The 18,265-nt window shown below is 39.5% G+C and overlaps 1 protein-coding gene across 2 annotated transcripts in view; it reads left to right on the top strand.

Moving 5' to 3' along the window:
• Positions 1-17,532, top strand: part of FAXC (failed axon connections homolog, metaxin like GST domain containing) — a 75,164-nt gene extending 57,632 nt beyond the window's left edge. For both annotated transcript variants that reach the window (XM_055259557.2, XM_055259550.2), the window contains one exon: positions 8,856-17,532. In XM_055259557.2, coding sequence (XP_055115532.1) covers positions 8,856-9,145 — 290 coding nt within the window. In that variant the 3' untranslated portion in view covers positions 9,146-17,532. The remainder of the gene's footprint in view (positions 1-8,855) is intronic.
• The last annotated feature ends 733 nt before the right edge of the window (positions 17,533-18,265 follow it).

Here is an 18,265-nt window from a genome sequence, read left to right as displayed (position 1 = left end):
AAGTAGAACCAGTGCTAGGGGATGAACATATATGTGTGGGGTGGGTGTGGGGTTGTAGCCAGAAGTAAAATTCATGGTGGAAATGGCATACGGAAAGATAGCTCACCTTGGATTGATGTGCAAGGGGCCAGATCTTGGGGTGTGTGTGTGTGTGTGTGTGTGTGTGTGTGGTGGGGTAGGGTGGTGGGATATACAGATGGTTCCTGACTTATCATTGTTTGACTTATGATTGTTCAACTTTAAGGTTGTGAAAAGCAATACTTGTTCAGTAGAAACTATACTTTGAATTTTGATCTCTTCCTGGGCTGTCCATATGTGTGGTGCAGTACTCTCTTCTGATGCCGAGTGGTGGCATTGAGCCACAGTTCCCAATCAGCCATATAATCATGAGGGTAAACAACTGATACTGTACAGTGTGCTGTGTTGCCAGATGATTTTGCCTTACTGTAGGTTAATGTAAGTGTTCTGAGCACGTTTAAGGTAAGCTAAACTAATGTATGATGTTTGGCAGGTTAGGGGTGTTAAATGCATTTTGGACACTATATATTTATATGTATATATATATATATATATATATACACACACACACACACATATACATATGTACATATACATATATATTTTAATGGGGCCTTGCCGTGTTGCCTAGGCTAGAGTGAAGTGGCATGATTATGACTTACTGTAATCTCAAACTCCTGGGTTCAAGTAATCCTCCTGTCTCAACCTACTGAGTAGCTGGGACTTCATGAGTGAGAGACCATGTCCAGCTAATTAAAAAAATTTTTTTTAAATAAATGAGGTCTTCCTGTGTTGCCCAGGCTGGTCTTGACCTCCTGGCCTCAAGTGATCCTCCTACCTCAGTCTCCCAAGTAGCTGAGATAACAGGTATGAACCACTGTGCCCAGCTGACTTAACGATATTTTTAGCTTTCAATGGGTTTATATGGATGTATCCCCATGTAAGTCGAGGAGCATCTGTATGTGGCAGCCAGGGACTCTGGGAGAGGCTTCCCCTGCATAGTTGCATGGGAACTGTTTAAGGCAGTACCTAAGCAAGTGCCTGGGGGCCAGGAGGGATGTGGGGATCAAAATTCAATATTTAGGTTTGGGGAGGAGGATTGACAAGAATTAATCAAAATGTTTATGCCCAACTGAGCAGGCTGGGTATGTAGATGAGAGACCAGTAGAATAGCGCATAGAATGCTCTTAATAAATGTTGGATGGATAGCTGGATGGGTGAATGGATGGATGGATAAATGGATGGACAGATGGATGGGTGAATGGATGGATGGATGGATGGATAGATGGATGGATGGAACCAAGCAAGGCAGAATCATATAAGAAACTGAGGCAGGCAAGCAGTCATGTGTGGTGGTCATGTAGATGGGTGGGGAAGTGGTGGAGCCTGCAGCTCTGTGTGTGTGTGTGTGTGTGTGTGTGTGTGTGTGTGTGTGTGTGTCAATTCATGTGCATGCCCAGGAGGTTAGACCAGGCTGACGCCAGCAGCATTCACTCTCCAGATCCTCGTATTGGTGGGGACAGAGCTCCAGATACATTATCAGACTCGTTGGAATGGGCCAGGCATTGATGGAAGGTCTTCCGGAAGTTCAGCTCAGTGAGACTAGGGATAGTATGGACTGTCATTTAATTTCCTAAATGGTCATTATGAGGATGTTCCTTGTTTTGCAATACATTGGAACTTCTCTAAACTAAATATGTTACCACATTGGTGAGGTTCGTGGCATTTAAAATATTAGTTTCCCTTTAATTTAATCACATTTTTCCATAGTGGTCTAAAAGATGTTGGTTCCTTTTAGTTCATTTAGGGCTGTGTTTTATATCCATTCTCTGTTCCTATTATTTCCTACTCTATTCCCTCCGTTCTCCTACCATACCACCTTTACACACCCACATGTACATACCCACCCACATCTACTCACATGCTGTATACACACCCCCCCACACACACTTACTTGTACAGATATACCTACACTTCTACCCAAACACATCCCTACATACACACATACGTGTGTACATACACATACAAATGTGCACACACACACTGCTGTGGTCATCTGTGACTTAGTCTGAAGTATTTAGGGACCCCATTATCAGTAGAACTCACAGACTCTGTAGAATTTTTTCTTTCGGAAATGATGCATTTTTTTGTTATGCTTTGGCCCTTTTCTCTATTACTTCCTGAAAGGACTTGAGGCATTTAGTGTTCTTTTAAAAGAAATGATCAGCCTTTTGGAGGATTGATTTTGGGCCTCATGCACATCTGGGGAATCTGACACCATCGTCTGCAGGGGCTTTTGGCACATTGTTGCATGTACTTTGATTCTTAAAGTAGCTTCCAGCTTTCCCTGGGTACTGGTGTAGCATGAATTATTAAAGTCCACAGGGATCTATAAATCCCATTTTAGGCATTAGTTCCATACCCCTTCTAAATCTTTGGAGGGGAGCTGATAACATGCAGCCAAACTACTACTGCTGTAATTTGTTCTCAACCTCTTTCCCTGCCTTTGCTGTCTCTGTGGTAGAGACTTTCTCAAGAAGTAACATGAGAAGGGTTAAGCAGAAACAAGTAGCCTGGAGATTTTAGAACTGGGTGGAACCCGGACATGTAAATGGCTCGGATTCAGGCGGTTTTCTGCTTTAGCTTTGGAACGGCAGAAGCACCACTGGCCTTGCCTCATTGTGAGTGTGTATGGATGAATATTAGTTTTTTGGTCCAACATATTATTTACAAAGCCACACAAGCTACTTCTGGAACCATGTAGAACAGTATGAAATTTTCCTTCAGTTAGATGAGCAGGAGGACAGGCTTTGAATATACATATGTATGCATATATCTATCTAGATAGACATATAAATATGAATAATAATTTGCTTACTGAAGAAAATTTAGAAAAGATAGAAGAGTTTTAAAAGAATAAAAAATAACTTGTGACACTATCTTTCACAGAGAACAATTGCTGATATTGTGGTATGTATCTAATCTTTTATCAAATGTAAGTATGTATATATATATTTTAAGCTGGGATGATAATGTTGATACAATTATAACCTAAAGTTTTAAAATTAACTGTATTTTGGCCATTTCCCTTGTCATGAAATATTCTTCAAAATGGTATTTTTAATAGTTGCATAATATCCTATCCTATGGCTACATGGTAATTTATGTGATTAATCTATTTCTGGACTTGTGGGTTGTTTTAAATAACTTTTACTAATATTCTATAGTGAATATTGTTATAAATATATACTTTTGCTCATCTCTGGTTATTTCCTTAGGCTAAATTTCTTGTTCGGTAATTACTGTCTCAAAGGGCATAAGCTCTTGGTCTACATGGCTAAATTGCTTTCTAGAAAGATTATACAACTTGTATTCTCATGAGCAAAGTCTGAAAGTACTTCCAATTTTTGCTCCTTGATTAGGGTTGAATATAATTTATTTTGAAATTTTTGCCATTTTATACTAAAAAAATCTCAGTTTTATTATTAGCAACATTCCTAATGTGGAGTGAGCTTTGATATTTTAATCAGGGTTCTTATCAGAGAATTGTATGTGGATTGGGGCACTCCTTCAAACAGATGTGGAGAGCTTAAGAAGGCTGAGAAAAGTGAAACTGAAGCCATGATGGGTCAAGAGCTCTGCAGCGTGTCTGCCTGTCCTCCAGAGTCCTATCAAAACCACAGACCTTAATGCTATTTTCTGAATTAGGAGGAGCCCAACCTTCTGTGCTCTAGGAAAAACCTCATTCAGCAACTTTCACCAGCAATTATTTATTTTACTTGAATGTCTTTTTTACTTAATACTTGATAGATTAAAAAGTAGAAAAAATGCTGCATCTCCTTGACCAGCATGTAAATATCTCCTCACTCCTGCACTCTTACTATTCTCCATCTGGAGGGAAGTGTTCAGGAAGAGGTTGTTGTGAGGAGATTTGGGTTTCAGGAAAGGGCTGGAATGAATTACCTTGGCCTGTTTTTGTATTTGGAGATCTGTGAATTAATATTTTTTAGCTTCGAGGAGACAAGGCAAAGGGGGGGTGTTTTCATTACAGTATTCAAGTATTTTAGGAACTTTTCTGAAGAGGATATATGCTCAGTGTCCTCCGTGCCTGCATGACAGATGCTAAAAGGAGCAGCCAAGGATGTAGTCAGCACCTAGCATGGATCTGGAACAGGGAGGTGCTGAGTAAATACCTGTAGAGCATATGAGTGTGTTTGGATGTTGGCCTGTGTTTTCCAAGTTATTTGCTGGTTCGTGACCAAGGGCTGGCAGGTGCTGCTGCGAGACATTGGCATGCTTCTCTCTCACCTGCATTCCTGCCTTGCATGATTGGCAGCTGGGAGAACCTTAGCTCTGGATTCTGGGTTTGGTTGACAATGTTTTCAGCATCAAATTGTACAGAATGTTTTGATTATTAGAGAAATTAGAGGAATACAGGAATATAAAATGCATCACTTTATTCAAAGAGCAGGGAGGGCATTTCCATTTGAGAAATTTTAACAGAAAGGTTCTTTATTCTATCTGGGATTATCTTCTGGGTAGGGGGGCATTCGGCTTTCTGATAAATATCCTCTCAAGTTGTCTGAGAATATCACTTTGTTTCTTACCAATTGATTTTATTGGATTTTTAAATTTGAAAAGTAATACATGATGGTTACAGTAAGTTGAATTACCAAGGTATAGTTTAAAAAATTTATGGCCTTCTCCTCATCCATGTCCAATATTATTTCCACAGAATAATCAATACTAAGGATTTAATGTAAATCCTTTTGTGCCTTTTTCAGGTACAGATTTGCATAGCATATATAGGTGTTTCAGTTTGTTTGTTTTCACTGTTTTTAAACTAAATGGAATTATACACATTATCTATAACTTGTTTTTTTCACTTAACAGAATATCATATCATTTTAACAGCTTCACAATATTCTATAGCATAGATGCACCTTAATTTATTTAATCAATACCTACTGATGGAGATTCAGGCTGTTTTCATCATTTACTTCTTTTTTTTTTGCTTAAAAAAGCTTCATTTGATATCCATGTACATATATCTTTACATACCACTGCTTTCATTATAGTTGAATAGAGCACTAAAAGTGAAATCCTGGGCCAAGAGATATGCACATTTAAATTTTTGATAGATAACATCAGATTACTTTCCAAAACAGGTTATAGCAATGTATGCCTCTGCCAGCCATGTAGTACAATGCCTGACCCTCCACATCCTCATCAGCATTGGATGTTATCAGACATTTTTTTTTTTTTTACCAGTCAAGTGGATGAAACTGTTATCTGATTGTTGAGTACACTTTGAAGAAATGCAGTTTTTCTATTATTTTGCAAACTGTATGTCTTCCGTATCGGCTTTTTTTGAGATAGAGTCTCACTCTATCTCCCAGGCTGGAGTGCAGTGGCAGGATCTCGGCTCACTGCAGCCTCCACCTCCCTGGTTCAGGTGATTCTCCTGCCTCAGCCTCCCGAGTAGCTGGGACTACAGGCGCCTGCTACCACAACCGGCTACTTTTTGCATTTTTTAGTAGAGATGGGGTTTCGCCATGTTGGCCAGGCTGGTATCCAACTCCTGGCCTCAGGTGATCCGCCCACTTCGGCCTTCCAGAGTGCTGAGATTACAGGCATGAGCCAGTGTGCCCGGCCTGTATAGGCATTTATATTAACACAGGCTTATCTCACACACACACACACACACACACACACACACACACACAGAGACACTCCACACAACCTGTTTCTGCTGCCAACTTTTTCTGTTCTTTTGTCCAGTAGCATGTTAGGTGGCTCAGCTGATGGTGAATCTAGCCACAGAAAGGGATAGGCAAAGCCAGAAAAAGATAAAACCCAACTATGGATGTCCACTCTCTGTTTCACTCTTTATCATGGGCAGGAATTGAGGAGTGTGTGGGCTCCCAGCTCTTGCTCATCAAAGCAAACCCTTTCTCAACTACATATTGGAATGATCACTTCTTTTATGATAGCTCATTGCCATTAAGGGGTGGCACCTGTCTCCTCATAAGTCTTAAGACCTCAAGAATAATTACAGAAAAATACTCCATGATAGGTAGTGCAATACTATTAATTCCCAGGCCATGCTGTCAGCTCATCAGTAGAGAGTTGAGTGGAGGTGAAGGGCATGAGGACTAATGAGGTTAATATGAATTCAACAGGTGAGTGAAGCACTTTACGTGCCTGGCACACAGTCAGGACTATATAACTGTTTGCTATTACGATTCTTAATTTTTGTTATTGCATACTGAAGCGGTATTCATGTCACATGATCACAGAGCAGGCACCTCTTCTGGAGAAAGGTGAAGAAACAAGCCTGTAGAAAGAAAAGCCATGAATGAAGTGATATTCATAGATCCTGTGGATCTTGTGAATAGATTCTGATTTTCTGTAGGAAAAGCTAGTAAGGAATGGATTTGATTGAGTCAAACAGGGCTGTCCCCAGGTCCTACTGTGAAGTGACTGTGTTTCATCTTTGATGTCTCTTTACCTCCCCAATTAGGTCTTTTTTTTTTTTCTCTTGCTGCTGCCCTCACATCTTTATTCAATTGTTGGTTCCCTGGGATTGGCAGCAATACCTGGTGAGGCGTTTCATGATGTCCCCATGAGGGAGAAAGTAAGTGAAGGTTTTCCATGCTGCATCTCCTTAAAAGGAGCAATGGTGTTGACTTCTCAGCTTCTGGCTCCTGAGCATGTGCACAAATATCTTCTAGAAGAGAATAGATTTTTACATAGTGGGGGTTGAGCTGTTATAATTTGAGAAGACTGGAAATGGTGACCTGGAGCCAGTACATGTCTGTGGGATCCATGAAGCAGGGGGATTTGCTTTCTTATGTTTTGCAGGGGATGTAAGTAAAACAGCAATCAAGTTTTGAAAAATTTTAACAACATGAGAAAATGTTTACAATAATGTTACAGGAGATAATATGTAATAATAATGGCAATAGGTAAATAGAAAAAATACTTAAAGAAGTTACACCAAAATGTTAATTGTGATTATCTTGGATCGATGAAATCATGGGTACTTTTTGTTTTCTTCTTTATGTATTTGTACAGTTTCTCTATACAGACTAATTCTAATTTTCCAAAATGAGAATATGTTATTTTCCTTAACAGAAAGATAAAATAGAGTAGTGACAGACTATAATCAACAGAACCATTAATATGGAAACAACCTAAACGACCTGTGAAAGGGGATTCATAAAGACAAACTGAAGCTATGGTACAGCCATATAACATAGTGTGCACTTATCACTGTGGTCAGAGTGTGACATTCAAAGATTTTTATTATACGTTGTTAAGTGGAAAAACGTAGGATAGGAAAAAGAATATATAGTAAATCCTATATAGCACATGTAAATATATGTAAATGTATATGTAAATATGTACCTTTCTGGAAGAACATAAATGAAAATGTTATGGGGAATGGGATTATTGGTAATGCTTTTATTTTTTGCTTATCTGTTTTTTCTGATTTTCTGCACTAAAACATGGATTATTTACACAATAAGTGAATGTTTATATAACTTAAATCCAGATATTCTTGGAGTAATAATGTCCTATAAGATATAGTAGCAAATCATATATTTATAAGCAATGTTGCCATCTGCTGGATCAAAGGGAGAAACTCACCCTCTTTCTTTCTTTTTCATTTGGAATTAGGAAATGAAGGCCAGGTAGAGTGTCATGTTTCAGACAAATGCCTAGAGAGTAATAGTGACTTAACACAAGAGTTCTTTTGATTCACATAAAAAAGAAGTAGTCTAGTGACTGAGTGGGACCCGGATCCTGAGTACCGCTGTTCAATTTCATGTAAAAATTTAAAAATATCTTATACTAAGTGTGTTTGCAGGCACACTTATCCATAAAGACAGTTGAGTTATCCATTTTATGGATTTTTTGGGGGGAAAAGTTTATGTCCTAACATAACTTTTTTCAGCTACTTGGCATGGTACTCAGCCCGTAGCAAGACTGCGAAAATTTGTGGAGTAAATGAATACTTCTGGCTGACTTAATGCAACCACCAGTTGATGTATTTTCTTGGAATATAAATTAATTTATATATGAACCAATCAAAGCATTAGCTCTCTTGATATGTAAACATAAAATAATGAAATGCTTCCTAAAGCCAAATGATGGTAGTTTATCTGCCGTTTTGAATAAACTACCTTGCCACTTCTAATCATCATCGGACTCACTCCTTCATTTCATTCAGCCCACTCACTGAATTTAACTTTTCTCACTCACCGTTTTTATTATGTGCATAAAAACCTAAATATTTTCACAGTATCTCTATGGAAAAATACTGTTAATGTTTACCTTCCCCATTATTCCACTTTCCCAGAAAGCGCAGTAGCTGGATATCATAGTTTGGGCCTCTGTTGCAAAATGCCATAAACTTGGTTTCTGGTAAACAACAGGAATGTATTTCTCACAGTTGTGGAGTCTGGGAAAGTCTGGGAAATGCAGGATCATGGTGGGAAATGCAGGATCATGACTCTGGCCCATTCAGGATCTGGCGAGGGCCTGCCTGGGGGAGGGCCCGCTTCCTGCTTCCTGGACACAGTGCTGTCTCGCCGTGTCCTCACATGGTAAAAGGGGGAAGGCAGCTCTCTCAAGCCTCTGTTATGAGGTGCTAGTACCACGAATGAGGGCTTGGCCCTCACGAACGGACCACCTCTTAAAGGCCCCACCTCCTTAGACCATCACATTGGGAGTTAGGATTTCAACATTGGAGTTTTGGGGGAATACAGACCATAGAAGTGGTAGACTGCTGCCTTTGAGAACTGATCCTTGCTTTCCTTACAACACTGCAGGTGAGCTGATCAACCTTGCCATGTACTGTGAGAGGATAAGGAGGAAATTTTGGCCAGAGTGGCACCACGATGATGACAATACCATCTATGAGTCTGAGGAGAGCAGCGAAGGCAGCAAAACCCACACCCCGCTGCTGGATTTTAGCTTTTACTCAAGGACAGAGACCTTTGAAGATGAGGGAGCAGAAAACAGTTTTTCCAGAACCCCAGACACAGATTTTACCGGACACTCACTCTTTGATTCGGATGTGGACATGGATGACTATACAGACCACGAACAGTGCAAGTGACGTCCAGCCTCACTGACCCTCTTCCTTGGGACCTGCCACTCCCTGGGTTGGTCCATTTTCCCAGGTAGCAATCCATCCGAGCTGGGAGGAGATCTTCGTGCTTGGCACAGTTTTCACATGCTAACTGGACTATAGCAGCCTTATTTCTTTTTTGTACAAACAAAACACAGAACCATTCAGATGACTCCATTGAAAACAAACAGGCAAAAAATAATGTCAGCATGGTTCCTGAAATCCATTTTTGTTTTCATTAGAAAACTATTAATAATATTGTGTGGTAGAGCAGGTGTAAGAGCGGGTTTTCAGCTGATAGTGTTTATCATGATCCTCTTCAACCTTGAGGTCTTAGTTGTGAGATGGATTCTTGAACCTCCTTCCTCCAGGATTTGAAGTAATGAGAGATATCATCAGAAAAATGTTTTATGGTGGCTGCTTGTACCTTATGTGTGTATATTGTATGTTGAGACATAAGTCAAATAAAATCCACAGATATTAAACGAACACCTACTATGTGCAAAGCACTGTGCTAGGTGCTAATCAGTATACATTTTATTCTAAGCCCTGCCAGTGACTAGCTGTGTGATTTTGAGCAGATCTCTTATTAACTATTGTGTGCCTCATTTCTCCCACCTGTAAAGTGGGGATGACAATACTCTCCACCTACCTACCTCACAGGGGTGTTGTGGGGATTCATGTGGTAACATTCGCACAGCGCTTTAAACCTCTAGGAAGTGGTGCGACGTAAACACAGCATTTTATTCTTTATTGCACTTCATGCATGTGAAGATTTGAGGGCAGAGGAATTCCATATCCAGGCAACCACCACCACAGTCACTTGCAAAAGCTGAGCGGATGAAATACACACAAAGGTACACTTAGGACTTTGTCATCATTCCTTTCTGTAATCTTGGCTGAATCAAAATCTTTTGTTCAAAGAACATTGGAAATGTTTTTACAAATTATCGACAGCTACAAACAGTCTTCAGTTCTACCATGTATTTGCAGAAAAGTGGTTCTTTCATTGCCTGAACTCACCCTGGCATGTTCTGTGTTGACTTCAGAGTGTTACGTTGCCTATGTTTGATTTATTTGAGGAGAATAAATCTCAGGAATACGGCAGGTTTCATAGAGTTGAAGGGAAAGTATTTCATTGATTTTTGTAAGCAGAAGCCTGCCAACTTGTAATGTCTTTTTGAAAACAAACCTTGCAAAGATGTATTGAAAAGATGAAGTAGCAAGAGGATACTTGTATCAAAGCACTCTGTGCAGTGTTAGACTATATGCAGTTTTATTAATGCAACTTTTCTGGTGTTTTCAGCCACTGCCCAGTGAGAGGAGAGCAATGCTGAGAACAAGTCTTAATGTTTTTGCTGTCTCATACCCGTTCTCTCTCTCTTTCCCTATAGTATTCTATGAACTGTTGGCTTACCCATATTTGTGAAGGCACCCTATTTCTAAAGATGAAGTTTTTTTTTTTTTTGACTTAGGACATTTTCCAGGGAAATATGGGGCAGAGATCCTGGGTGATGGCTGTGAGACTTGGGCTAGGAGAGCCAAGATTCACAATTGCAAACAAAACTGCTTTGGTTCTGACCAACATAAGGATTGCTCATTATGGGGTTAAAGAGGCACTTCTTAAAATACAGCAACTTCTGAGAAATCCATGCACTTTACTTGAAAAAAAAAAACAACCTCTTTTTGAATATAGCATTTGCAAAACAATCTTAAAAGACTGCTGTAGATTCACAAAGAGGTAAAGGGAGGAGAGTTTTTCAGGCTGCTTACCACTTAAGCAATTGTGTAGGGCATATGTAACTGGGAATACATGCTGAGATACCCTGTTAGAAATTCTTATTCCATGGGAAACTTAGTTGTTAATATCTTATTAAAACCATTCTTATTTAAAGGGACTGTTTGATGCCTAATAAGAATGTGGTGGAGAAGATATGAATGGATAAGCCTGTTTGAGGCTCCAGCGTCATTTGGGAGGACTGTTTGCCTCCCCTCTCTCTAGCAAATGTGTTTTAAGGCCAACTGGTGGCATTTCTGTGTGACTAGGGAGACTCCTGGACTGAAAATATGAATATAATGAACAGGTGGACTGCAGACCTGTCTCCACAAAGCATGGGTTGTCCTTTTCCCACCACATTTTAGCAGAAAAGAAATGTATTTGAATTTTTTTCTATAAACAATCTATCTTACTGTACAGTACCAAGTGTGATGTATTTTCTCTCAAAGGATGATTAAGTTATGAGAATGAAGATTCATATATGTTTTTAATTTTGTATTACTTGGAATACAAGTATGTGGAGAACCAACTTTGAAAATGAAGTTGTAAAATAAGTCATTCCATCCAGGCACCTCTTACAGGGGCATGAATGGACATTGCTACCTGGAGTCTTGGGCACTTGCCTGACAGCATATAACTGGATATCAACATTTTGTAGGTGTTAATTTGATTTAGAGCCATAGAATATGTCCCCGCTTTACTTTCCCAAGGTGGGTTATGCAAACAAAATAACCAAGACAAAGTCACCATCGTGTGAGTCTTTATCCGGAAGGATTTAATTTTATGTGCTTCATTCTTAAGCTACCCAGATTTGAAATGTTCTCCAATTTCATGAACAGGTGCTAATTATAAGAAAAAACAATAAGAAGTTAAGGGACATTTTGGTCATCTGGCTTCTTGTTCAAGTTCTGTGTTTCCTTTTTGCTGGAAGGTAACTTAAGTATGTGATCTTTAATGTTAACAGATGCTTTTGGTTGGACAAAAGACCCATAGGCTATTTGTTCCTTTTTTTAACTCTCATTGTAAAAGTAAATCAAGCTCTTTCATCCACCTGTCTTTGCCCACCTGTACCCCCACTCAACAAGATTAATGAGCAGAATCATCAGAACAGATATAAGGACAATCTGTATTTATGCAAAGATGAACTGTATTGTCAGCATTTACCAATTTGTTGTTGTTACATAATGAATTGTAGAAAGTGACACTACCAAGGCTGTGGGCTACCCAGGAGACTAATCACAGACTTGGAACAACTTGGACTTGAATCAGACCGCAGTCTACTCCTCAAGTGAGCCCTGCCCATGTATACTGTGGTATGAGGGTATATTTTTGTGAAATTGCTAAGGTTCAAGGAACAGACATACTAAGGATTTTGGCCTTGTGGGTCTTGCTTAGATTTGTTTGAGAGATAATGTAGAGTCATAGAAATGTATAGCTGTGCTAAAAATTAGCTGTAGAAAGCACTTTATTGGCTCGGTGTCACATACATACTTATTTGAAGGGCAGGACCAAAAACTGAGGTCAATATGGTTCTTTCCATTACACCACGTTGCCCTTGATGGTTTCTTTCTATTATACCACCTTGCCCTTGATGGTTCTGTCCATTATACCACTGTGGCTTTGTTGTCTTATAAAATGCATGTTACCTGAGAAGTCACCCTGTGTTCGGAGAACCAGCACATCTCCAGCCATTCCCTGCTTGGAATCCTACTTTACTTTTGTCCATGTCCTGTCAGCCTGGTCAAGACCAATACAAGAGTCCTCTCATCAGTGCAGGGCATTGCTAGACTCTGTGCAGGGCATTGCTAGACTCTGGGAAGAATAGCAAGATGGATTCCCAAATCACCAAGACTCCTCATACTTCCTTATGTATCTTTTAAAGAACCCATGTCCATTCCCTCACTTGCTGAATATTTACAGAGCACCTACCCTGTGCCTGGCCCTGGGATCTACACTGGTTGTAGAGTGGCAAATAGAACAGCACAGAACTCTGATTTCAGGGCATCCCCTTTTGCCTAGACTTCTCTAGCCTCTTTTACATACTTGGCCACTTCCCTGTTCCATTCCATCCACTACAAATGGATTAATCTTTCTAAAAAGCTCTTTGGCCCTGATGGGGTGTGGCATTGCCTCAGGGTGAGGGGCTACTCCTTAGGGTCTGGTGTTTTCACCTTTGTTCACCTTGTCTCCATAGCTCCTCCATGGGAGCCATCCAGTGCAGCCAGGTTGATCCATTTGCCATTGCCTAAAAATGCCTCATGTGGCCCACCTCTGTGCCTCTGCTCATGCCAGTCCTTCTCCTGAAATGTTCTATTCTCTGCTCCACTGGCCCAAGTCATGCCCATCTCTCAAGGTCTGACTTCGTCAGCTTCACATGAAGGCTTCCCAGCTGATTATAATCTCTTCCTTCGAAAATGAAGCACTCATCACTTCCTTCCCTGAAGGTTGCATGGGAAAGATGCGCAGAGAGTGAGTCACATACCATTAAATAGTGAATTTTCACCTTTTGTTTGTCAGGAACTCCACGATAATCTAATGAAAGTTCTATACCCTATTCCCGGATAAACACATATATGCAAATACATAAAATGTTACATATAAATTCAGGAAATTTAGAGACCTCCTGAAATTATCCATGGTTTCCTCAGGGGGTTAATGGATCCCAGTTAAAGAGTCTTGTTCCCAAGAGTCTTTAAATGTTTTCGTTGTGTTTGTTCTTGTTTTTAACACAGCCAGAGAGAAGAAAAATTGGTACAGGCTATGCAAGCAAAAGTAATCTCTATTATCCATGTTCAGTATGTCTTGAGTGACAGAAAAGAAGAAAGAAGTATTCTTAGGTTATTTGAGAAAATTTTGATTTGGAGGTTTAGAATTTTGAAAGTGATAGGATTTTGTTGTTGTCCTTGTCATTTATCTTATAACCACCCCCAAAACTGATTTATCAAAATGAGTTCAGGGCCAACTGCACTTCATTTCAGCCCTGAAACCCACCGCTTCTGCATGGATAGGGCAACCAGCCTGGGCTGAAGGTGGGAAAGAAGAAGCTGGATTTTTCCTTGCAGAAGAAAGGTCTGCACAATCAGATTTTCCTATATTCATTCATTAATTCATAGAACAATTGTTAAGTGCATTTTCAATAAAAGGTTGGTGCCTTTTGTTGATAGGGAACAACTCAGGTTATTCTTTCTTTCTTTCATGTTTTTTTTTTTTTTTTACAGAGTACAGTTATTTTATTGTTCCTGACTATGACCCAGGATCCTTTGTTCTCCTTTATATGCAGTGCTATTTAAGTCAAACTAGAACTGATAAAAGTACATTCAATGATGAATACTTCCCAGGCTAAATGCTGGGCTCTGGGAACCCATCTTTAACAGGTCCAGGGATCAATTGCATGTGATTGTGAAGTGCTTGACCTTTATTCAGTTTGCTTCCAGTGGTCTGGATATAACTTGGGAAGTTCAAAAGGATCCCCTTGGTGGGTGAGGAGGGAGGGGCCTCTTACCTGTAAGACTCTTGCTAGTGTCAGGCGTGGATGCGAACATCTGTGGCATGTTTTCCTCATCTGAATTCCTTACCAGAAACTCAGATTTTTGGTCCCTGACTTTCAAGAATATCTTAAGGATATTTAAGTTTCCTTAATTTTTGAGATTAGACTGCTGGAAGCAGCAACATTAGCTTTGCCTGTTAGAGATGATTACAGAGGGCACTGAAGCATGGATTTAAAAAAAGGGGCTCAGCTGTTTTGGAGCTGACAGGGTGACCTCCTCAACCATTCTGCTTTCGCCGAAGCAAGGAACTTGTCCCCAGACCTAGACCCTCTAAAACTCCTGCTACTGGCTGGACCATGACAAACTAGGATGCTCGAATTTCATGAGGATGATTGCCTTAAGTTGTCAAATTGGTAAACAAATAAAGGGGACCACTGCAATAATAAAATGAATAACCTACAGATATGGTCCAGCAGCACCAAACTGACCATTTCAGTCATCTGGAGTAAAAGATGAATACGGTACTTTGGTGTTCTGTACACAATAATTTTAGCAATGAACTTAATGGCCATCATGCATTTTTGGAACAATCCACTAACCATAAAGCAATATATGTGTATCATAATCAATTAACTATAAAAAGTTGTGCTACTGAATGTGACTAATTCACCTCCCACTCCCCATTGGCATGCATTTATTTTTATTTATTTGTTTTTATTTGTGGCTCTGGAATAGAGTAACTTTCACTTATTAGTAATGCTTAAGCTTTTTTCCTTATTTAATACCTTTTTTGTTTTTAGTTACCCCATGGCTTCTAAAAAAATAAGATCCAACTTCTGAATTGCCATGTTAGTTAATGGTGGCTAAACAGATAGCAGAGGGAATATAATATAATTGTTCATTGAGGGCTAAAAAAGAGGAATGCTCTGAATATTTACTATCTTCCTCCTCTTTAAAAATAATCAGTGACTTTCCTCTTTCATTGTTCAGAATCAGAAATGTTCTTTCATATTTGCTTCTCTTCTACAAGAGATTATATTTGGCTTATTACCATGTCCAAATGATTGTATTTTTATCTTTAACAAATTATGCCTGGGATTTGTTTTTTACAGAAATAAGGCTAAAGGCTTCTGCTTCAGTAGGGGTGACATGTTTGTGTTACTCCTGTCAAAATGATTTTATTGCAAGTAATAAGTCTCGTGGGATCAGAACATGCTTATTGTAAACACATGTTTTTTTCCCAGTGATCTACATCATGCCAAATGGCTGACAACTCAACTGTTGATGAGAGCGATGGTTTTTCCATGGTGATGGTTGGAAAAATGAGGGTCTGAGTCCCTCATTTGGTGGTAATAGAATTTAACTGAGTAGGAGGAGAGAAGAAAACAGTAACAAATGTCAAAGTTTCAGGCAACCATGTGGTATGGCTGTGGTAGAGATGTATCAGGCAATTGAAAGTTGTCTAGGTGGTGCCATTTTGCTAAAATAATAAAAAGTACAGGTTTATAAATCAAAAACAAGTGCAATCTACGTAGGGAAGGATTGTCTATGGATATACAAGTGACCAGTGCAGGAAGTGAAGTAACATTTATCTTTATCTTAATTTCTATGCTCATGTCCCCCATTCCCCTTCTGAAGCCAGGCCTAGGACCTTAGATAGCAGCTTAGACGGTCTGGCCCTGATATGTTTACTCCTTTAATTTTGGAATTTCCTTCTAGTCTCTCAAGAGTGTTTGTGGCATATATTTTTCATCTTATAAATATAAAATGTACAAAGTAATGTACATTTTGTTTTAGAGAAGTCTTTTAAATGTTTGGAGACAGCCCAGATCATCCATCCCTATTTAGGCAGTGGCCTCCAAACCTTTGTGCTTATTCACCCTATTAGTAAAACTTTCTGAGCATGCCTCTCCATGTATTTATTTAGATATATATGTATACACTGCTGTATATGTATATACTGTTTTACTGATGTAAACATTAAAAACCATAGCAAACATAGATATTTTAAAAGTATATTTTCTGGTCCTCAATGGAGTTTAGAGAATGGGATAAGGGGTCTTTAGGCGTAGCACCCAGATGCCTGTAATTGATTAGAGAATGTGTATATACCATTTGTGGCAAAGCAGATATAAAATAGGCATGGACACATGATTTTAGGTCAAGGTATTTAATTATTTTTACTTAAAATAGGCATTTTTGGTTGGGAAGGAGAAGGATAAACAATTTGATGTCACCTTTAAGACTGCTGTTTTTAATTCTGCTTTTGGGACCATTTGATCTAGAATGCCTTGAAAATTCCAGAAAGATTTAACAACACACTGAGTTAAGCAAAACAAGAAAAGAAAGTAGGGGTGAGGTGATACCCAGATAATGCAAATACAGGATGTATTGTCTGTGAATTTCAGCATCAGTCTGAAAAACATGTTTTGATAATGCCTGATAATTCATCATCTCACTGATTACATGTCTTTTTTTCTATTTGTTTGTAATCTTGTGTCTTCAAATGTGTGGAAGATGTGCAGACTTATTTTTAGGTATCTGAGATAGGAAGGGCCAATGTTGGCATAATTTGAACCGACATTTCAGCTACTTGGGGGCTAATGGGCGGACACCACCTGGAAACACTTACCTGCGCCATCTGTTTTGCAAACACAATGATTAGCATCTTGCTGAATGATGACCCCAGTGTGAAGGTGGCATTTCAGTGTTTATTTCTGGATCTATGAGTTACTTTAGCAGAGTTATTAGTAGTTTATAAAGCCATATTTAAACTTGTACACTTGATTGTAAGATAGATTTGAATTGTGCACTATGTTGAGTACTGTATATAAATGTGGAAATTCTGTATATTTAGTCTTAATGCTATATGTATTTGATGTGTAAATGATAACTAATGGATATGAAATAGTTTTCTGTGAATGTCTTTATTCCAATTTACTCCTCTTTTGCAAATTTGAATGTTTAAACTTCAGGCTCATGGGGAAAATCTGAAATGTTTGCATCTAATATACTGTTAAGTGGTGGTCTCTTAGATGACTGGGAGAGTATTTTAGTTGTAAGGCTCTTGGATAATTAAAACAGAGGTAATGAATTTTTTAGGCATATAACTTTCTGATAGAATTTCAAATGAGTGGCTTTTAAGAAGAAAAACAGATCTCTGGAATACGCTGTCCCATCCTCTCCTGCTTTTATTTCATGCCCAGTGTGCCTCAGAGTGTTATGAAGTGTGAGAACCACTGGTAGAGAGAAGACAAGGAGGAAAGGGAGAGCTGGGAGCACATGTTGAGACCTTTACTATGGCTAGGCCTTATAATAAACCAGTTTCCCCGTGTATAAATATTGTCTCAATTAGGCAGGGTACAGTGGCTCATGCCTGTAATTCCAGCACTTTGGGAGGCTGAGGTGGGCAGATCACCTGAGGTTGGGAGTTTGAGACCAGCCTGACCAACATGGAGAAACCCCGTCTCTACTAAAAATACAAAATTAGCCGGGCATGGTGGTGCATGCCTGTAATCCCAGCTACTTGGGAGGCTGAGGCAGGAGAATCGCTTGAACCCGGGAGGCGGAGGCTGCAGTGAGCTGACTTTGTGCCATTGACTCCAGCCTGGGCAACAAGAGCAAAACTCCATCTCACACACACACAGACACACACACACACAAACACACACACACACACACACCCAAACACACACCCACACACCCACACACACACCCAAACACACACACACCCACACACACCCACACACACACACACACCCAAACACACACACACCCACACCCAAACACACACACCCACCCACACACACACACCCACACACACACACACCCAAACACACACAC

The sequence above is a fragment of the Symphalangus syndactylus genome, chromosome 2 (assembly GCF_028878055.3).
Source record: "Symphalangus syndactylus isolate Jambi chromosome 2, NHGRI_mSymSyn1-v2.1_pri, whole genome shotgun sequence".
Taxonomy (NCBI): Eukaryota; Metazoa; Chordata; class Mammalia; order Primates; family Hylobatidae; genus Symphalangus; species Symphalangus syndactylus.
The sequence above is the reverse complement of the archived record's forward strand: the minus strand, read 5'-3'. Positions and strand labels throughout refer to the sequence as shown.